The sequence below is a fragment of the Glycine soja genome, chromosome 10 (genome assembly GCF_004193775.1).
Source record: "Glycine soja cultivar W05 chromosome 10, ASM419377v2, whole genome shotgun sequence".
Lineage (NCBI taxonomy): Eukaryota > Viridiplantae > Streptophyta > Magnoliopsida > Fabales > Fabaceae > Glycine > Glycine soja.
The window spans coordinates 4,000,864-4,024,101 of NC_041011.1; the positions used below are offsets into that span (position 1 = coordinate 4,000,864).

Consider the following 23,238-nt stretch of genomic DNA (forward strand, 5'->3'; position numbering starts at 1 on the left):
TTCGATTTCGACCTTTACATGGATTCTGATTTATAATTATCCTCTCGTTCTCAGCTATCTTTATTTTGGATACAATGTTATACAAGAGTAGAAGGTAGTTTTACCTCCGAATGAGTATTTGTTACAATATAACGAGACTCGATGATAGAGTCAACTTTCATTAGCAGTAAAACGATGAATGTGAAGAACAAATTAAACTACTCCTATTCAGCTGCATCACTTTATGTGTACCATATTAACGTCTTTGATTATGTTATACAAGATTAATGGGTGGGATTCTTACGGAAAGTCATAAACCATTGTCCGATAATCTCCACTCCTTTTATAACAGAAATTTCAATTCAATGTACCCTACCTTTTAGACTATGTTGGAATATTGGTTAAAAGAACAAAGTCAACACCCACTATCAGATTAATAATCCTGAAGAGCCTGTTACCTGTGGAAAAATAGATTTTTTTTTTCTTCTAAAAATTCCAAAATAATATGTTGACTAAATAACAGAAGATATTTTAGCCAAGCCATTATATGATTCAGGAGTCATTCCTATAAAGATGTAATGGACCAGGCCCATTTCAAGTGAGAGAGACTCAAAAGGGTAAGGAGTTTGGGGGTGATATTTTGAGTAACTGAAGTAGTAGGGGCAAGCAATTGTTGACTAAATAATAGATTGGTCTCTATGTGTGGTGAGTGTTTAGACTGCAAGGATGAGATGAGATAGAGTGGGAGTTGGGAAGTGTTTTGGTTCATGTTTGTTGGCCAAGATGGCATCTAATTGAAATGATGAATTTTCCCCCTCTCCTTTTTGGTCAGTGGATGTCCTTTTCTATGAACTTTTCTTTTATTTATTTTTTCCCTTTATTTTGTCATTGAATACTTTTCGCATTTACGCGTTAGGAAGGGAAGGCTATTATCATCCTCTGATGAACAGATAGATAATCAGTGGTTCAGTTAACCTTTATTTTTTTGGAAAGGGGGTGGCGGTGGTGGTAAATTTCATATTAAATATTCCTTTTACTATTACTTTATATAGTTAACTACTTTGTGACGAATTTATAACTAGTTCTTTTTTCACTATTACTTTATATAGTTAATTAATAAATCTCTATTATACAACTACGTGTACGTAAAGTTTGAGAACAAATATTTTAAGGAAATTAATTTATGTTAATAATTTTATTGGTTCGAAATAACATAACTTTAAGTTAAAATAGAACATGTATAAGAACTTAAAAAACATAATCATTTTATGAAACTTATATATCTCAATTATTTCAAACTATTATCATTTTATTTTGGTTTAAATAACTTTAGGTCATATACTTAATTTTTATTTTGAGTTTTCGACTTAATATATGAAGAGGTTTATTCTAAATCTCTGTTGTCAGTTAAGTAATGATATAACACCATCTTAATAACTCTTGTTATCACTTAACTAATGATATGAATTCAAAATAAAACTTTTAATATATCATGAATTTAGAAAAATAATTTTTTTTATCATGAACTCAAAACAAAAATTAATATATATTAGAAATTTCAAACATATTTAAACCTTTTATTTTTATCTAAACATTTGATATTCTTAACCATAATTTTTTTAATATTTATTTTTAAATATAATTTTAATATGTGACAATTTCAAACCACTGTAAACTAATTCTAAGGATTCAATACGAAAATTTTACAAGATCAAAAACTCAATTATATATATATATATATATATATATATATATATATATATTTAATTTAAGAGATCTAATTAAAAATTTCTAAAAAGTTCAGGTACTAAACTTTCTTTCTATTTTTTTTTAATATTTTCATTTACCTTTCTATTTTTGTTTGTTTCTTGGCGTCCCTTTCCTCTCACTCTCTCTCTATCACACACACGAAGGAACACCAAGGGACCAGCAAACCATTCAGCTACCCACTTACCCCGCTTGGTAGGGCTTTCTGAATGAAGAAGAATTAAGGTCGAAAGAAATAATGCACTAAATGTCAAATCTTATTTAACTATTTATAAATCAAATCTACCAAAGTGGGCGGCCGGAAGCCAAACAAACTACTACAATGTAAAATCTTATCACTATTTTAATTATATTATATAATTTATAGTCAAATATTTGGATTTCATTTCATCTCAGCCAAAAAAAAAAAAAGAATACATTTCATGAATGTTTAAGAGAGTTAAGACAACAATCTATTTAATAAGATAACTAGTGTTAAATTTTTATGTGTAAAATTTCTTTGGACTAACAATAATCATTCACCACAAATGAAACATAATTAGTCTTTGATCCAATAAGTTTAATCAAAAAAAGAAAGTTTAAAAGTAAATGAAAAAAAACTATTTCCAAAATATTGGTAATAAACTAATAATACTAAAACTGAAAACAAAATAAATAAATAAAAAAATTAAAAGAATTTGCGTCTAAGATTTGACAAATAGAAAAAAGAGAAGTGTAATTAATTTTTGAAAGGACATAAATATCCTTGAACTAAAAAAACTAATATACAATTTTATATTATTTGAATTTAATTTATTAAATTAATTAAGAAACTAAGTTACTTAATTAATTTATTATAAATTATTTAAATCTATTAATTGATTTAATTCAAATACTCCTCGCAATCTAATTTATAAGATTTAATTGCTATTAAGATTAAAAAGAATAGTTAAATTACTCGTTCAGTCTTTAAATATAAGACTCATTTTTTTAATCTTATTTATCTTTTTTATAAGACTATTTTCAAGTTATCTTTTATATTAATAATTTTTTTTATCCAAATATATTTAATTAATTTAAAATAAATTTTATGTACTAAAAAGATATCTATCTTATAATGATTTGATAAGAAGACTAACACACATTAATCAATTTATTAAGCAGGAAGGTAATTAACTAGAAAGAGAGAGATTATTCTTAATGCAATTTAAAAAAAAGGATTATGGGTGTCAATAATTTTGAAGATAATTTTGACAAAATACTAACAAATTTAATATTATTAAGTGATAGACATTAAACTCTTACATTAATTAATTTTGTTAAAGAGTATGAATTATTTTAAAATTCTTACATTTAAGGATGAACAAAGAAGTTGATGATAATAAATGTGTTAAATTTATAATTTTTTTTCAAAACTACTATTATCATTGATACTTATTTTTCATTATTCTATTTTGTTATTACAACCTTTCTTTTAACAAGAGATATTTTAGTGTAGATTTTGATTTTATTATCTAAGTTTTATTTTTTTATTACCTAAAATAGTTTTTTGTTTGATTTTAATATATGTGATTCAAGTAGAAATTCGTTAAGTGATGAATGTACAAAAAAAATGATAGAAATATACATAGAGATGGCTTTTAACATACAGAAATCACACGTGGGTTAAAAATGGGTGTGTGGTTGTGCCGTGTGCAGCGTCACTGCAATAATTGGTATGCGATGTGCATAGTCGGTGACCGGTTAATTGCTTTGATATTAAAATATATACATAACTTGGTACATATTATCCAAATTCAAACCGATCCTAATGGATAGACCAGTTAATATAAGAGCGTTAATGATCCACCTTATCCGATTGAATACAAATTATTTTAACTGAACCAAACAAATAGTGCTTATTTGGGTGAACGTTGGCAGAGCATGAACATACATTCACATAAGACACCTTTTTTGTTACTTTTTGTCTCCAAAGCACGTTTAGATGCCTTGGAGTTGGCATGGTCACTCAAACATGTTACTAGTACTAATCATCGGAAAAAACTGAAAATCATTTTTTTTATCATTAGATTAGATTATGATTTTATTTTGTCTAAAACTAATTCAATCCAAATCAAAACAAACTTTATTATGTATTCAAATTATCTTTTTTTAGATAAATGTGTTCAAATTATCTAATAATTAGTTATATGATCATGTATTTAAAAACTTGATAAACTATTGTATATTTATTATGTGGGAGGTCATAATACCATTTTTAACTTACAGTTTAAATGCATATTTTGAATGAAAAAAATTAATGTACTAATAATATAAAAGAATTACAATGTCATCTAATTAATGAATTGTCAAGTAATATAATAAATTTATTGATTTTTATGATAAAAAAATATAATGAGAGTGAAAGATTTTTTTTCACTCATAAACTATATGTATTAAGAGAAAATAAATTATATCTACTATAATTTCAGATTAATTAGTAGTATAAAAAATTTATAGTAACCATACATAAAATTTAAACTCTTTAGTTTTATTATTTAGAAACTCATTTATTTGTCTTAAAAAAAACTCATTTGTTTAAGAATGGGAGCCACTTCAAAACTCTCTCCGCTACTGGCATAAAATTTGTACAAACGGAAAGAGACAATTCAACGGGTCTATTTTACCCTTTTCAATTTGGTTTAGTTTTGTCACTGGATTTCCTTTTTTTTCCTTTCCCTTTTTCCTCTGCTACTTCTAGGGTGTTCGCCTCGTGGATTACATAGATGTACGTTGAGGAAAAAAAATATTATTTAATAATTTTGATTTTATTTTTATTATCTAATTAATTTAATTTAATTTTAAAATTCAATATAATCTGACTTAAACTAATTTAATTTCCTTTATATAAAAATTAGAATAACTATTCTGAACAATAATTTTTTTAGCTATCATTTTTTAATTTTTAGTTGTTTTTCTTCAACGACAATATTTTCTAGAGATTTTTTGTTAACTTCTTTTCTCTTCTAATATTATTTTTAACTCTAGTTTAATATCTTTAGTTTTAACTTAATTTTTTTAATTGAACAGTAATTAAAGATAACGATAGTTAAATGTGAAATAGACATTCTGTCAAAAACAAAGTGTGAAATAAACATCTAAATGAAAATAAAGAGAACAATAACAGGAAAAGTAAGAAGAGTGAGAGTCTCAACATTAGCATATTATAATTTACAATATAGAAACAAATATAGAAAAAAAAGCCTCTTAAAGATCATTTTTCTCTTTGTAATTCTCAACATTTTTTATACTAATTTTTAACACATACTATCGATTTTGATATTGCAAAAGATTAAATAAAATTTTAAACCAAGATTAAAAAAAATGTGTATAATTTGTAGTGTAAGTTTTAGTAGAAAATCTTATCGAAATCGAGATATTGTATTGTGCTATGTAATAAAAATCCTACTAGACTAGACGATTTAACCAATTTGACCATAAACTTGATCCATGCTTGATCCTATTGCATGCTTTGGATTGTTTACGCAAATGAATTGATAAAAAAAAACTTATCGACTTAGCATTCAACTAGTGAAAACAGTCACCAAGCTCGATCAATTTTAGTAAATTATAGTTATACGACTTTTTAAAACGCTTAGCACCTTATGCTTTAAAAGACTTTTCAATAGTCTGCCACGCACTTAACAAAGAAGGGGTATGACATTTGACAATCTTTGGCCTATTGCCATGACTACAAAAAAAAAATGTCATGTTTGCTTCTGAAAGATTGTAAGATGGTGCCACAACTTTGGTCTTAGGTTATTAAACTTGACAAATAAAGTTATTTCTCCAACCTTGGACTTTTTTATTGCCTCTTATGAAACCTTTTCTGAACATATGGCAGCTTATCTCTCCATGACTAATCAACCTTATTTAGAGTTATAGTTTGAGCCTTTTGGTACGACAAAAATTTGCTAGTTATTGACAACAAGACTAATCAAAATCAAGCAATTTGGGGTTTAGTTACTAGTCAATCACAACTTCTTACTGATAATAACGTCTAACTTCTCTTTATCTACATTGAAGCTAGCAAAAGAGAAGTTAACATTTCATGGCAACCCTTTCCCAACTCCCTTAAAATTAACATTTATAGTTATTTTATGAGACAAGGACAAGCTCCTTACAAGGTCAAAATTCAAATGGTTAATTCTTATAAGGTTTTTGTTTCAATGTTTCTTGCAATGTTACTTGGACAAAACTTTGGGCACTTTCTCGGATTATGGCAGTAAAAGGGTAGTTATTGACAACCTTATTCTCTTAGAGAAAAGAGATGAAAGCAAGGTACACAACCTTGATTGCAACAACAAAGCTGGGAAACACAATAAGTTTTTATGAAGATGCTATCATTCAATACTAGAGGACTTGGGGAGGATAAAGGTCAAGACTATTAGAAGATGCATAAGAAAATATGATATCTAATTTATCACTCTACAGGAGACAAAAAAGGACTTCATTGACTCAGAGTTTTGTAAGAGATTATGGGGTGACTATGATGTGTCTTGGGATTTGGGAAGCTATACCTGCAAATAATACAGTTGGAGGTCTCCTTTGTTGGGGCAATGCAATCTTTAGCATGTCAAAAGTGTATAAAAGCAATGGATTCCTAGCAATTGAAGGCAATTGGAGAAACAACAATGAGGTGATCACATTGGTAACGTCTACTCACCTTGTGAAGACTTTGGAAGGAACTCCTAAACTACAAAAATTCATCAAACGTATCTAGGTGGTGTATTATGAGAGATTTTAACGGTGTGAGAAAGAGGAAAAAATGGATTCTTTAAACAATGGTGGTGGAAATAGTGCAAACAAGGAAATAGAGGAATTCAATGCCTTTATTAAAAACTTGGATGCCTTAAATGTGCCTATGATCGGCCGCAAATTCACTTGGTATCATCCAAATGGGGGAGCTATAAGTCGGATTGATAGAGTCATTTGCACGAGGGGGTGGCTAGATGTTCGACAAGGATCAATACAAGAGGTTCTAAATAGAGACGTTTCATATCATTGTCCTATCTTGGTTAAAAATAACAACTACGATTGGGGTCCCAAACTGTTTAGAATGGTCAATTGTTGGTTCCAAGATCCATTTTTTCATGAGGTGGTCAAAGAAACATGGCAAAACTCTCAAGTGGAGGGACAAAGTGCATATGTCTTGAAGGAAAAGCCAAAATCACTAAACAAGCTTCGAAGATGTGGAATTAAGAGGAATTTGGAAATTTAAAGAAAAAACAAGAGGATGATTAATTGGAGATGAATAGTCTTGATTTGTTGGAGGAAGAGAGAAGTTTGAGTGAGGAAGAAAAGACAAGAAAAATACATCTTCAAGGTGAATTTTGAAGATTAGCGAAATTGAGTGAGTCTTTGCTAATTCAAAAATCAAGAATTACATGGGCTAAAGAAGGAGATTGCAACTCAAAACTTTTACACTCCACCATCAATTTGAGAAGGAGAAAGAATGGTCTCAATGACATTAAAATGAATGAGGAGTGGGTTCAAGAACCATGTAGAGTGAAGGCCGAAGTAAAAAAGTATTTTGAGGGGTGCTTTCAAGAACAAATTTATGGAAGACCTAAATTGAATGGAGTGGAATTTCTTTCATTTTCCAATGAGGACAATGCAATGCTCATACAAGACTTTGAGGTGGAAGAAATAAAAAAAGTGATTTAGGATTGTGAAAGTTCTAAATCTCCAGGGCCAGATGGTTATTCACTCCTTCTCGTTAAGATTTTTTGGGAGGTGATAAAGGAGGAGGTAATTAATTTTTTCAAAGAGTTTCACAAGTTCGACTTTCTTCCTAGAGGTACAAATAGGTCATTCATTGCTTTGATTGCAAAATGTGATAATCCACTAGATATAGGCCTATATTGTCCTATATCTCTAGTGGGTTGTCTTTATAAAATTGTATAAAAAAATCATAGCAAATAGAATGAGTATTGTCCTAGGGAAGTTGATAGATGGATGCCAAAATGCTTTCATAGGTGATAGGGAACTCTTACAAAGTGTAATGATTGCAAATGAGATTGTAGATGAGGCCAAGAGGAGGAAAAAACAATGCATTTTTTTAAGGTGGATTTCGAAAAGGCCTATGATTTGGTATCATGGAAATGTTTTATTTACATGCAACAAAGGATGAGTTTCCATGAAAAATGGATTGACTGAATAAAGGGTTGCTTGTTTTCACTATGGTCATCAATTTTATTCAATGGAAGCCCAACACAAGAGTTTCAATGCTCTAAAGCCTTAAGCCAAGGTGACCTTCTAGTACCATTTCTCTTCTTGGTGATTGCCGAGGGCTTGACTGGTCTCATGAGGGAAACATCAGCAAAAAGGGTACTACAAAGGTTACAAGGTAGGAAATGGAAATTGTGTAGTGTCATTGCTTCAATATGCGAATGATACAATATTTTTTGGAGAGGTAGATCAAAGAAATTTCTTCACCATTAAAACAATTTTAAGATTATTTGAACTTGTATCAGGTTTAAAGGTGAACTTCCACAAAAGTAATTTTGGTGATATTAGGGTTGAAGATAGAATTGTTGACCACTTTGCTAACATTCTTAATTGCAAACCCATGTCCTTGCCATTCACCTATCTTAGACTACCGATTAGGGTGAATCATAAGTGCACGTCTACTTAGCAACCTATGGTGGATAAACTCTCAAAGAATTTATCTTTGTCGAAGCACAAACACATCTCCTTTGGTGGTAGAATTTGCTTGATCAACTCAGTCCTCACATCAATACCATTACTTTTCCTATCATTCTTTAAAATACTGAATAAGGTTTGGAAGACTCTAGTGAGCATTCAATGAAGATTCTTGTGGGGTGGATATGAAGAAAAATAACAAAGTTGCATGGGTAAGTTGGAAAGACATATGCCAAAAAAAGAGGATGGTGGCTTGGGTGTGAAGGACTTGCAAGTTTTTAATAAATCCTTACTTGGCAAGTGGCGGTGGAATATTTTTCATCATAAGCATGGTTTGTGGAGTGAACTATTGAAAGCAAAATATAATGATCACTGTGGAATCTTGGACAATAATGAGCATCCATGGGAATCAACATGGTGGAAAAACATAAAGAAAACTTGTAGAGGATTAAGTGATAACAAATGGTTTGATGAAGGTGTGACTTGGAAGGTGGTGAAAAAAGTAGATTTTGGAAAGATCCTTGGTTAGATGGACAAACTCTAGAAAACTATTTCCCTAGGGTATTCTTAGTTTTTTTAAAAAAAGGAAAGTTTTATTAGTGAGATGGACTCATTGAGGGGAAATACTTGAAGTTGGGAACTCACATAGAGGCGAGAACTCTTTGAGTGGAAGAGGGAAAATCAAGCAAACCTTTTTTTTAAGTATTTCTCTTCTATGCAAGGGTCTCAAATCTTGGAGGATTCATGGTGGTGGCAATTGGAACGTTTAGGAATATACACAACAAAATTCACTTATGCGTACCTGGTTGACTCGGTGGAGGAATAACAAGTTTCACCTTTGTTTAAGGTACTATGAAAGATCAAACTACCCAACTAGGTGAATTTCTTGGTTTAGCATGCTTTTAGGAACCGTCTACCACTTTGAACAATCTTTGCTCAAGGAATATCATAGAGAACACAAATACTCTTTGTTATTTCTGTCACTCATCTATTAAAGGGGTAACACACCTGTTCTTTAATTGTCATTTTGCATAAAAAAATATGGTCTCATTGTCATGAATGGATAGGTGAAATAATATGTACTACCACACATGGTAGTATCAATGGTCACTTTTGGCAATTCCACGATTTGGCTACATCTCTGGTTGATGACGATATTTTGAGGATCATTTGATGTTCAGTACTTTTTTGTATTTGAAAAGCGAAAAACAAAGTTGTGTTTGAGAATGTTAATCCCGAAGAAAAATCTTTTAGACAATATTAAGTTCACTTCATGGACTTGGTTGAAGTCTAAAGTTCTAGGTTTTTCAGCAAGTTTCATCTCATGGCAATCAAACACGAATGCATGCCTTGATCTATCTCATAATTAATTTGACACACTCGTTATGGCTTGAAAGCATTTAATATGGATAGTCTTTTGCTGGTCAAAAGAGGTTTTTTGTTGGTCAAGACATAATGTATTTTATGAGATATAGTGGAAAAACACACTTTGCTCTGCACATACATAATATATATATATATATATATATATATATATATATATATATATATATATATATATATATATATAAAAGTGTAAAATCTACTCTTATTGTGTGTTGAAAGTGTAGTTATTTGTTATAATCTGGATCATCTACTAAACACTACAAAGCTATTGGTAAATTCTTTCTTGTTGATTTTATTTCCAGTGTGATATTTATAGCAAAGGAAAGAATAACATCAGCTGGAAATCCACTAATTGGCCAGCTGTCCGTAACAAACTCAAAATGGAAATAACATAATTGGTTTCCTGTCCCTAACCAATTCTTACAATAGAATTATAATTTGCATTATCCTATTGTCTAGTCAGTAAGAGTTCATTGTGCCCTTCAGACAAAATCTCGATAGTGGGCTGGTTTCCTGATGACCCTCTTGGGCCTGTTGTTATCCTGTGCTTCGTTGCTATCAACACCTACCCCTGCAAAGTCAACCTTGTCCTCGAGGTTGTATGCAGAACGAAGAGAGTCTCAATCCTCCCATGACGTATTCTCCGGAGCAAGGTCGTGCCACTGTACCAACACCATCCGCGATGGTGGGTTGGCAGTGGAGTTCCATTTCCAGTCGAGGAATGAAAGAGGTTCGACAACGGGATGGTTGTCGACCTGTGCTGGTGGCAGGGGGTCGTCCGTGATCGGAGGGGGTCCGTGGTGGATTTTTAAGAGGTACACGTGGAAGACAGGGTGAATCTTAGATTCCTCTGGCAGCTCGAGGTGGTATACCACCAATCCAATTTTCTCCGTGACTCGATAAGGCCTATAGAACCGTTTGGCGAGTTTGGAATAATGCGGGCGAACTGACAGTTGTCAATATGGCATGAGACGCACATAGACCCAATCCCCTACCTGAAACTGCACATCCCGACGGTGGTGGTCGGCGTAAAGCTTCATAGCTGTTTGGGCTTTCAACAAGTGTTGTTGCAGTTTGGAGTGCAAAGCTTGTCTGGTGGCTATTATGGAATCAACAACCTCGATATGGGAAGTTCCGGAGATATATTGTGGCAATGCAGGTGGAGGTTTACCATAAGTAATCTCGTACGAAGATAAACCCGTGCCGGAGTGAGTCGAAGTGTTGTAGCTCCATTCGGCCAAAGAAAGGAATAAGAACCATAGAGCAGGGCGATCATGGATAAATGAGCGGAGATATTGCTCGAGAGTCCGGTTAAGGACCTCAATTTGCCCATCAGACTTAGGATGGTACGCAGTGCTATACTGGAGTTTGGTGCCACTGAGGCGAAACAGCTCGCGCCAAAATGAACTGAGAAAAATCGGGTCCCTATCGGAGACTAGATTGTGGGGAAACCTATGCAACTTGCAGATTATGTCGATGAAAAGTCCGGCGACCTTGTGTGCAGAGTATCTGGGTGGTAGAGCTCTAAGGTGGGTGCCCTTAGAGTATCGATCGATGAATACCAAGATGGTGGTGAACCCATGGGACAGCAACAACATGGTAAAATCCAGAGACAAATCCTCCCACAGTCCCGAAGGAATTGGAAGGGGTTGGAGTAGGCCGGCTGGCTTGCGGCATTCATGCTTCATCTGTTGACACACACGGTTCTCAGAGACCAGGCGGTATACATCACGACGTATATTGTCCCAGAAGAAAATTTCCCAAAGCCGACGCAGGGTCTTGGCTTCGCCCATGTGACCACCCAGTGGTGTGGAGTGGAATTCCTCCAAGAGCATGGGGATAAAGGGGTTGTCGAACGGAAGCCAAAGCTTGTCGCGATAGCAAATCCAATATGCAGAGAGGGAATAATCAGGATGAGCCGTGGGATTCTGGTGAATCTTCTTCTGCAATTCGTGATATGTTGATGATTGAGAAACTTAATGTTTGATATCGGACAGGAAATCGATATGGGGAATTGAAAGAATCAAGCATTGGGTTGGGGAAGCAATTCGCGAAAGTGCGTCTATCGCTACGTTGCCGGAGCTGGAGCAGTATTGGATAGTATATTCATATCCCAAAAGTTTGGCGAGGTAATGTTGTTGTTCCGGAGTCTGGATCACCTGGTTTATCAACTCCTTCAGACTCTGATGGTTTGTGATGATGGTGAAAGGATGACCGAGAAGATAGTGCCGCCATTGACGGACTACCACAGTGATAGCATGAAGTTCTCGAACATACGTAGAGGAGCGTTGTAGCTTTGGACAAATTTTTTTGCTGAAAAACGCAATTGGGTGAGCTCACTGGGAAAGGACTGCCCCCATTGCTACTCCGAAAGCATCTATTTCCAAACATAATAGGATAGTGAAATCTAGCGGGGTAAGCACTGGTGCCATCGTCATGACTTGCTTTAGATTATTGAAGGCGCACTGAGCATCATCGTTCCAGGCAAAGTTATCCTTGCGGAGCAGAGCAGTTAACGAAACTGCTAAGAGAGCATAACCGCGTATGAAACGGCGGTAAAATCCTATCAAGCCAAGAAAGCCGCGAAGGTCAATGGTAGTGGCTGGAGTAGGCCAATCCAGCATAGCAGAAATCTTGGAAGGGTCCAGGGCTACACCATCTGCTGAGACAATGTGGCCTAAGTATTGTAGTTTAGCTTTGTCAAAGACGCATTTGGAAGCATACAAGTAGAACAAATCCTTGGTAAGCACCATAAATACGACTTCCAGATGGTGGAAATGATCAGCCCAGGAAGCGCTATAAACCAATGTGTCATTAAAAAACACTGCAACGAACTTGCGGAGGAAGGGCTTAAGCAATTTGTTCATGGTTGCCTGAAACGTCACCGGGGCATTGCAGAGCCCAAAAGGCATGACACAATATTCATAGTGTTCGGTGTGGGTGCGAAAAGCTGTATTGTGAATGTTTTCTTCCGCCATACGAATTTGATGAAACCCCTGACACAAATCCAGTTTCAAAAAACATGAAGCTGCGCCCAGCTCATCGAGGAACTCATCAATGGTGGGCATCGAAAATTTATGTTTAATGGTAATAGCATTGAGGGCGTGATAATCGATGCAACAACTCTAGTTACCATCATTTTTCTTGACGAGGAGCACCGGGGAAGAGAATGGACTATGGCTTAGCCTGATGAGACTCAAATCAAGCATAGATTGGACCTGTTTCTCGAGTTCGGTCTTCTGGCTTTAGGGTATTGGTAAGGTTTAACAATGATTGGTTTAGAGGCTGGTGAAAGGTGTATATAGTGAGAGATGGGTCGGGCAGGAAGGAGTTGTGATGGGTCGCAAAAAAGGTGATGGAATTTGTTAAGAAGGGTGGAAAGGTCTGGGGGAGGGGGTGGTTATCGGAAAGAAGGGTGGGGGAAGTAAGGAGTGTTGAGGGTGATGAGGATGGTGCAGGGCCTAAGTGGAATAAGGCCGAAACGGCCTGAGTGCGTATCATGAGTTTGAGCTGGTGGGCTGAGGCTGATGGTGGGGTGACAGGAATATCTGCTACCAAATGAATTAGAAGGCCCAGGTGAGTGAAAGACATGGAAAGGGAGGTGTAGTCAATAGTGTCTGGGCCCAAATCCCTCAGTCATTGGACCCCAAGGACAATATCAGTGCCACTTAAGTCTAACCCGAAAAGGTTTGTAGTGAACCTGTGGCCTTGAATGTGAATGGAGACCTGAGGATAGCGAATGGTACACTGGATGACACCACTGATGTGCCATCATTTTCTTCTATTTTCTAAACCCTTTTTGCACCATTTTAATTATTGATTGGTCTTAATTGTCAATTAATTAGGCAATTTTATTATTTGGGCCCATTCAGCTAATTTGATGTTTTTAATCTAATTTCAGGAATTAATGAAGCATTGGGCTTGAATCTAGCATTGGGCTTGAATCTAGAATTGGGCTTGGACTTGAAGAGGGCAAACTAATTTATTCTATAAAATTAGATCTTATCTTATCTAGATATTATTTAGATTTGATCTCATCTAGATATTATTTTGTCTAGATCTTATCTTATCTTATCTTATCTAGATTTGATTTGATTTTACTTATGGGCTTGGATTTAAAACATATTTGTAAGCTTTGGGGCTAAAAAAAACTATATAACAGCACCAAGGTTCTAGTTTAGGAGCCCCCCCTCTCTCCCTCGCGGGAGACTCTCTCTCTCTCTCCTCTCTCTCTCTTCTATTTTTCGTTTTTAGTTTTAGTCTCTCTTCTCTTTCTCTTTTATTTTCGTTTTTTTTCAATTCCAGTTCAGACTTTTAGTTTTATCAATAAAATTTCATTCTCTATTTGATTAATGGAAGGCTAAGTCCGCAGCGTTGTTTTCCCTTGAGGATCAAGCACAGTTCTCTTTGAGGTTCTATTATTACTGTTAAATTCTGTTTAGTTTTTCCTCTTCACTAATTACTTTGAATTTGTTGCTTTTAATTCATGCATGCTTAGTGCTTGATTAATTGTCTCTGCGCTTAATTTGCGTTCATGCTTAATGATCGTTTATGAGTAATTGGTGTATGTGATGCTTAATCACATAATGAATGCCTTATGTTGAATTTCGCTTAGTAATTTAATTTAGGGTTGGATTAAGTGGTTAAACTGATAAAGGATAAACTCTCGTAACCTAGGATAAGAGACTTGCTTGTGAATCAAGGGGAAGCAACGTGTTTTAATTCTGATATTTTCTAATTCACATATATTCGTTGTTTAATTTACAAAAGCAAACAACCCCCCCATCGTTACTGTTACTGTTACTGCAAGTATATTATGAATATTTGGCTTGTCACTGCTCGTTGGGAAACGACCTAGGATCACTTCCTAGTTACTACATTTTAATGTTTATTTGATTCGGGTACGGCCTCGATCAAATTTGGCGCCGTTGCCGGGGAGCAGTGTCCAAAGGTTCATAATAGCTAGCTATTGTTGTGTGTTTAATCCTTTCGTGTTTTATGTTTAATTGTTAGTATTGTGTTAGTATGTGTGTTAGTGTTGATTAGTTCACTGGTATTGATAACAGACAAATCCAGAATCCATATATCTAGGCTAATTAGACTTGTCAGGTTTTAGCGATTTTAATATATAGATTTTAGTCCTTATTTTCATTGTCGGTCTTCCTTAGAAGTAGTTATTCCTTATTTTTTACTGTTGGGTTTTAGGAGTAAGTATTTAGATTTAGTAGATTTAGATCTTATTTATTTGAATTTCTTAGAAGTAGTTATCTTTATCGCAATTTAAATATTTTATCATATCTTATCGTTAAATTTTTTATCTTATCTTATCTATGATCTTTATCTTTTATCTTCGAATTTTATCTTTAAATATCTTATCTTTTCTTTTATCTTCTAATTTTATCTTTAAATATCTTATCTTTTCTTTACCTTATCTTCTATCTTCTATTTTAAATTCTTATCTCTTGCTTTTAAATTGGGTTTGCATTAATCTAAATCCGCCTAGACGCCTACGAGAATGCCAAGTTCTACAAAGAAAAGACCAAGAAGTTCCATGATAGCATGATAGTTAAAAAAGACTTTGTGGTTGGGCAAAAAGTGTTATTGTATAATTCTAGGCTTGGACTCATGAGTGGTAAGTTGAGGTCTAAGTGGATTGGTCCTTTTGTTGTTACTAATGTTTTTCCTTATGGTACAGTTGGGATCAAAAGCGACTCCACAAACAAGAGCTTCAAGGTCAACGGACATCGACTTAAGCCATTCCTCACGAACCCTTCTTTAGTGGACGTAGTGGTGGAAGAGACTTCCTTACTCCACCCTACTCTTCCTCCACCATGACTTAGGGAGTTTTTCTTTTCCTATCTCCTTCTTTGCTTTTATTACACTTGTCCGATTCTCTTTGATGATTTAATTGTTTTTAATCTTTTAATTGTGCTACATTGAGGACAATGTGTTGTTTAAGTATGGGGGGGGGGGGGGAGTGTTCTTTGGTTTTGCTAGTTTTGTTGGTTTTGTTAATTTGTTAATGTTGTTAGTTTCGTCGGATTTTCAGTTTAATATTTTGGGTCAATTTTGTGTGCACGTACGACTTTGCATGTTTTTCTTTGAATTATAGGATATGTTCAAGAAATGGGTAATTGTTTTGAAAATAAAAGTTCTTGACATTTTGTGACTTGAAATCCTTGATTCTTCTCTACATGTCATGATAGTTTTGAAAGCTCAATTTGAAAGTGATGATTTTACCTTTGTGAGAATTTGAGCCATCCATCATTATAATCATTTGGTGTGTTTTGCCCCATTGATTGCTTGCACAATAGCCTTGGCTTGATTCTTGTTGATGCGTCCTAATTCACATGCATATTTGGAAATGATTAAGGCAATTTTGTTCTTATAAGCTTCTAGCCAAATGGACTTACCTTGAATTAATTCCTTTGATAGCCCATTTGAGCCTTGTTTCCCTTTCCTTGTTTTGAAGCTCACTACAAGCCTTAAGTGAAAAACCATGATATTACCATATCCTTAAGGAATTTTGGAGCTTTGGAATTGTTTTGGGAATAAGTGTGGGGGGTTTTTGTTTCATTGGACAACTTGTTTTGTTGACTATGCTTCATGATGTATTTTGGGCCATACTTGATGTACATTGTATATTGGTTAAATGTTGGACATGCTGAATGAAATGTTGTTTCTCAAAGGCTAAAAAAAAAAAAAAATTTGAAAAAAAAAATTTTGAAAAAAAAAAAAAAAAGAAAAGCAATAAAGTTGAGTGAATAAGATCTTAAATGGCACAAGAATGATGAAACTCTTGGTTCTACTCTTCATGTTTAATTTTTATCTTTACTTCTTTTTATTTTTTTTTTTTTTTTAATATGCACTTATTCCCCTTTGCTCCTCTATTCCTTTGGGATTTAGCCACTTATTCCATATTTCTCCATACCTTGTCCTTGGCCCCATTACAACCTTAAAAGACCTTTTGATCCTCATGTGCTTGTGTTTATGGGTTGATTGTCAATTTTAGAATCTTGCCAAGTTTATGTGGTGTTTGCTTTCATGGGTGCTTTGAGGGTAAATAGTAGCCTAGACACTTGAGAGATAGAGTGTATATCTTGTGAGGCTTTATCACTTTTCATTCTTGAGCTGATTAACTATTTTGCCATGATTGGGTTGCTTGGATGATTTTCATGAATGTCTTGACTTTTTGGATCTCCTTAGGTTAGATGTTACCCATTCCTTTTATTCCTTGATGTTCATTGAGAAATATGTGAATGTTTTTGTTTGTCTCCCTCTGATATCCTTGGATTTTGTTCTTTGTTTCATTTTGCCCAGGAGTGCAAAAGGCTAAGTATGGGGGGTTTTGATGTGCCATCATTTTCTTCTATTTTCTAAACCCTTTTTGCACCATTTTAATTATTGATTGGTCTTAATTGTCAATTAATTAGGCAGTTTTATTATTTGGGCCCATTCAGCTAATTTGATGTTTTTAATCTAATTTCAGGAATTAATGAAGCATTGGGCTTGAATCTAGCATTGGGCTTGAATTTAGAATTGGGCTTGGACTTGAAGAGGGCAGACTAATTTATTCTATAAAATTATATCTTATCTTATCTAGATATTATTTAGATTTGATCTCATCTAGATATTATTTCGTCTAGATCTTATCTTATCTAGATTTGATTTGATTTTACTTATGGGCTTGGATTTAAAACATATTTGTAAGCTTTGGGGCTGAAAAAAACTATATAACAACACCAAGGTTCTAGTTTAGGAGCCCCCTCTCTCTCCCTCGCGGGAGACTCTCTCTCTCTCTCCTCTCTCTCTTCTATTTTTCGTTTTTAGTTTTAGTCTCTCTTCTCTTTCTCTTTTATTTTCGTTTTTTTTCAATTCTAGTTCAGACTTTTAGTTTTATCAATAAAATTTCATTCTCTATTTGATTAATGGAAGGCTAAGTCCGCAGCGTTGTTTTCCCTTGAGGATCAAGCACAGTTCTCTTTGAGGTTCTATTATTACTGTTAAATTCTGTTTAGTTTTTCCTCTTCACTAATTACTTTGAATTTGTTGCTTTTAATTCATGCATGCTTAGTGCTTGATTAATTGTCTCTGCGCTTAATTTGCGTTCATGCTTAATGATCGTTTATGAGTAATTGGTGTATGTGATGCTTAATCACATAATGAATGCCTTATGTTGAATTTCGCTTAGTAATTTAATTTAGGGTTGGATTAAGTGGTTAAACTGATAAAGGATAAACTCTCGTAACCTAGGATAAGAGACTTGCTTGTGAATCAAGGGGAAGCAACGTATTTTAATTCTGATATTTTCTAATTCACATATATTCGCTGTTTAATTTACAAAAGCAAACAACCCCCCCATCGTTACTGTTACTGTTACTGCAAGTATATTATGAACATTTGGCTTGTCACTGCTCGTTGGGAAACGACCTAGGATCACTTCCTAGTTACTACATTTTAATGTTTATTTGATTCGGGTACGGCCTCGATCAACCACCATTGTCAACCATTACCGGAAGAAGGGTAATTGGAGTGGAAGGAAGGCCGAGAAATTTGGCTACCCTCAGTTGCATGAAATTGTGCGTACTACCACCATCGACAAGGATGGTGAGGTGGTGATGGTGAACAGTGCTGTAGACACGGAAAGTTTCAGGGGCGGGCATTCCAGACATCACATTCAGGCTCAAGTGAGGGGGGTTATCCACCGCAAGTAAAGGGGGAGAAGAATCCCTTGAAAGCCATGGGGATTCAGGTGGGCCTGGTGACGTAGGCAACTCGACTTCCTCCTCTGCGATGAGAAGGTGGATACGGGGATGGCAACGATGTCCCAATGACCACTTCTCATCACAATAATAGCAGAGGCCTTTGTTGTGTTTGAGAGCAATCTCCTCTGGGGATAGGCGGCGTACTAGGAGTTTTGGTGGGTGGTTTATGAAGGATGTTTGCGGAGGGTGAGTTTGGGTGGTGGTGTGGTGAGAGTGGTTCTGAACTGGGCTGTGGTGGGTGGTACGATAGCTGCGGCGGCGATCGCAGAGTTTGTCTTCTTGGAGCTTAGCCAGGGCCATGGCTTGCGATAAACACATTGACTGCAATGCTTGCACCTCGCGTTGGAGGTCAGGTGACAAACTTGAGATGAAACAACTCAACAAGAGTGGAGGAGCAAGGCTGACGACACAATTTGTGAGGCGCTCAAACTCTGACAAGTATTCATTGACGATGTTGCATTGTTGGAGTTTAAAGAGTGTGCCATAAGGATCTTCATAGTACGACAAAGCAAAGCGAGATTCCAAAGCCAGAAGCATGGCCTGCCACGATGTCAGGAAATCGTTCCTTGACATCCATTGATACCAATAAAGAGCGGGGCCTTCCATGTAGAAAGATGCTACGATGAGACGTTCAACATCAGAGACACCCTGGTAATCGAAGAACTGCTGAATTTTGAAGATCCACCCGAGGGGATCTTGGCCATTGAAGCGCAGAAAGTCGAGCTTCATGTGTGGTCGAGGGTTGGTTATGGGTGGCAGGGATGGGGGTGGTTTGGGTGAGGGTGGTGTGGCTGTGAGGGCGGTGAGGTGGTCAAGAATTGAATCTAGTTTGAAGTTGAGGTCGGCATTGGCTTGGGTAAGTGTCTGATGGTTTTGAGCTAATGTGGCTTGGTGTTGGGTGAGCTTGTTCACGACATCTTCCAAACGTTCAAGGAAAGTTTGGCGCGTTGTGTACTTGGGCATGGTAGCAATATGGCAGGTCGGACCAAATTTGTTATAATCTAGATTATCTACTAAATACTACAAAGCTACTTGTAAATTCTTTCTTATTGATTTTATTTCCAGTATGATATTTATAGCAAAGGAAAGGATAACATCAGTTGGAAATCCACTAATTGGCCAGCTATCCGTAACAAACTCAAAATGGAAATAACATAATTGGTTTCCTGTACCTAACCAATTCTTACAACAGAATTATAATCTGCATTATCCTATTGTCTAGTCAGCAAGAGTTTATTGTGCCCTTCAGACAAAATTTTGATAATGGGCTGGTTTCTTGATGACCCTCTTCTGTTGTTATCCAGTGCTTCGTTGCTATCATTATTGCTAGCTTTAGTTTATAGATTTAATGGCTAATGCTATGATGTAATGAATAGAAATAGATCACTTATCTTTTGTTGGCAGCCATACATTGATTATGAGATATTTATGGACATTCTATTAAATATTGAATTACCGCTGACTTTGGTGTAATAGATTTTCAATGCGTTTGAACTTTGTTCCGGTACTTCTGGTACCTTTTTTCGTCTATTAATATATGAGCTGATTTTAAAAAATCTTGGGATTAGAATGACTAGAGGTTTATCCTTATATCGTGATCTTCAAACTAGACTCATTACTTGTGGTTAATGTTAGAAAGAGTTTTGCCTTCTTTGTGCACCTTCAATTACTCCTCACCAAAGTCCGTAGACTCTTCCATCTTTTAGATTTGTGAGCGTCCATTCTCCACACCTATAAGGAGGCCAATCATCATGAAGACTTTTTCAGATAATATGGGTCATAATATTCCTTTGAATGTATAATAGTGGAAAGGGATCCCCCCTTACTCGGCCTTTGTATTCATTATTATGCTTTAGGACATTTTTTTCCTATTTTGTTCTATTTTTCCAATATATAATTGACTAAAAGACATAAGTATTTTTTTGTCCCAGTAATAATTTTTTATTTATTTTTGGTCCTTATAAAATATTGTTTTAAAATAGTCCTTATAAAATTCCTTTTTAGTTTTGGTTTTTTTTTATATTACCTGTAAGATATACATTCTTTTTTTTTTCTTGTAATATATATATCATTTGTTTTTTTATCTAATATTTTTTAAAATAGAGTAATTCAAAATGAAAATATATATACATAATAAAACATATATTATAGGAATAAAATGAAAGAAGAAACATATTACAAAGACTAAAAAAAATTACAAAGGTCGTTCTAAAAAGTAATTTTATAAGAATGAAAATAAAAAAAAAATTGTATATTACATGAACAAAAACTATTTAAGCCTTTTTTCTTATAAAAAATAGTCTTTTTCTAGTACTAGTGATGGACAAAGGAAGGCAGGTTCGGTTCACTATCAATGCAGGCTTTAGTTTTAACCTACGGACCGCTGTAGTGAGACGCTTCATCACGCTTCTGCTTCTTTCATTTCTCTCTTAGTTTCCTTTTCATACTCACCGCCTCACCAATACATAGTTTTTTTTTCTTTTATTGAGAAAAAGAAAAGTCTAGAGTACAATTCAATGGTATGGATGACACCATGGAGAAGAGCACCACCATCTTAGCCATTGCTGCTTCCCAGAGGTACTCCTTGAAGATCTCCTTCAATTTTCTTTTCGGGTTTATTTCAATAAATTAAAGATTAATATTTGTGTAAAAGATGTGTGATTTCAATTTTGAAATTGAAAGCCATAGTATAGGATAGGATTTCATTATTACTGGTGTGTTATTAGAGTATGGTTTTTTTTTTTTTTTTGGTGGGTGTGTGAGGATTCTGTCATCTTATTCATAAATTAGGATTTTTTATTTTTTAAGTATGGAGGGTTTGATATTGTTGTGGGGATTGATATGATATGAATGATGAGGGTGTTTATAAGGTTGTTGTTTTGTTCAATTGTTTTTGGGATGGCAACATTTGAATTGAACCGACCAGAAGCAAAACTCATCATCAAGCTGATGAGGTAGTTCAATCCAATGGGTGGTTCACTTCTCACGTGTTGTTTGTCGATGGAGAATCATCATCATCATCACCCATCAACACTCTTGTCCATGGATTCAAGTGCTCCTCCTTCTTCTCATCAGGATCTGGATCTGCATATGAATGGCAAAGTCACACTCTCATGTCCACCTGATATCAATTTGCCCCTCTCCGCGGAGCGCAGTCCGCCTCCACAGCCATGGAATCAAGACCCTTCTGATACCGTGTTGGATGTTGGTCTTGGTGGTACTCAAGGACTTGACACCCAGAGTTTCGTCCAACTCCCAAAAGTTGGAAGGAAATGCGCCAAGCGTCTTGATAGCATTTGGGGTGCTTGGTTTTTCTTCAGATTCTACTTTAAGCCGGCGTTGGTTGAGAAGTCTAAGGCCAAGGTTGTTAGGGACAGCAATGGTGTTTTGGGGTTTGATAAATCCGATATCAAGCTTGATGTTTTCTTGGTTCAACATGACATGGAAAACATGTACATGTGGGTTTTCAAGGAGAAGCCGGACAATGCTTTGGGTAAGATGCAACTGAGGAGTTACATGAATGGGCATTCCCGCCAAGGGGAGCGCCCATTTCCGTTTAGTGCCCTCCGGGGTTTTGTTCGATCCCACCGGATGCAACGGAAGCATTACAGGGGACTTTCAAATCCTCAATGTGTGCATGGCATCGAGGTTGTTCCATCGCCCAATCTTATGAGTCTTGATAAGGATGAGCGGAGAAAGTGGATTGAACTCACTGGACGAGATTTGAACTTCACAATCCCACCTGAAGCAAGTGACTTCAGTTCATGGAGGAATCTTCCCAACAGAGAATTTGAGCTCGAGAGACCACTTCCCCTGATCAAGAGCACTCTGAATCCACACCCAAAGAAGCTGCTTAATGGATCTGTGTTGAATTTATCAACTCATCTGCCTAGCCTCAGTAATGGTAATGGGACTGTCCTGTCTTCTATTAGCAGCAAGAAAAGGAAGGACTTTTTTCTTTATGGGAAAGATGAAGAATGTTGTTTGGCTATTAATCCTCCATCTGATCGGAGTCCAGATTTGGTAATGCACCCAAGTGAATCACACTGGTTGAATGACTTCAGAGGGGTGATGAAGAATGTTTGTGGACCATTTACAGCTGCAAAAACTGTTTATGAGGACGAACAAGGTTTCTTGATCATTATCAGTCTGCCATTCGTGGATCTTCCTAGTGTGAAAGTTTCATGGAGGAACACTGTTACTCATGGTATCATAAAGGTTTCTTGTGTGAGCATATCTTGCAAGCCATTTATTAAAAGAAACGATAGGACATTCAAGCTTTCAGAGCCATCGTCAGAGCACTGCCCTCCTGGTGAGTTTGTTCGTGAAATCCCACTTTCAACTCGAATTCCTGAAGATGCCAATATAGAAGCGTACTACGATGGGCCAGGATCTGTGCTTGAGATAATGGTGCCAAAACTTCTTCCAGGAGCAGAAGAGCATGAAGTTTGTGTTTGCCTTCGGCCTAATGTGGGGAATGAACTCATGTTGAATTGAGATAGACATTAGTTAGGCACTTTTGAAAAATATATGGGTATGATTGCCAGCATGGTCGGTTAATCATTTGTTTTAGTGACTTTGTACCATACTGTGTTTTCTATAATACAAATGCATTGTGTTAACAATTTTTTGCACTAATTTGCTCTGGTTTTTTGGGTCCTTAATCTTTCTTCTATCT

The 23,238-nt window shown here is 35.3% G+C and overlaps 1 protein-coding gene across 1 annotated transcript; it reads left to right on the plus strand.

Moving 5' to 3' along the window:
• The first annotated feature begins 20,891 nt into the window (after positions 1-20,891).
• On the plus strand, positions 20,892-23,198 carry LOC114371040. The gene is made up of 2 exons (XM_028328439.1): positions 20,892-21,137; positions 21,487-23,198. The coding sequence occupies exon 2, from the start codon at positions 21,528-21,530 to the stop codon at positions 23,055-23,057; it is 1,530 nt and encodes a 509-aa protein (XP_028184240.1). The 5' UTR covers positions 20,892-21,137; positions 21,487-21,527; the 3' UTR covers positions 23,058-23,198.
• Positions 23,199-23,238: the final 40 nt, after the last annotated feature.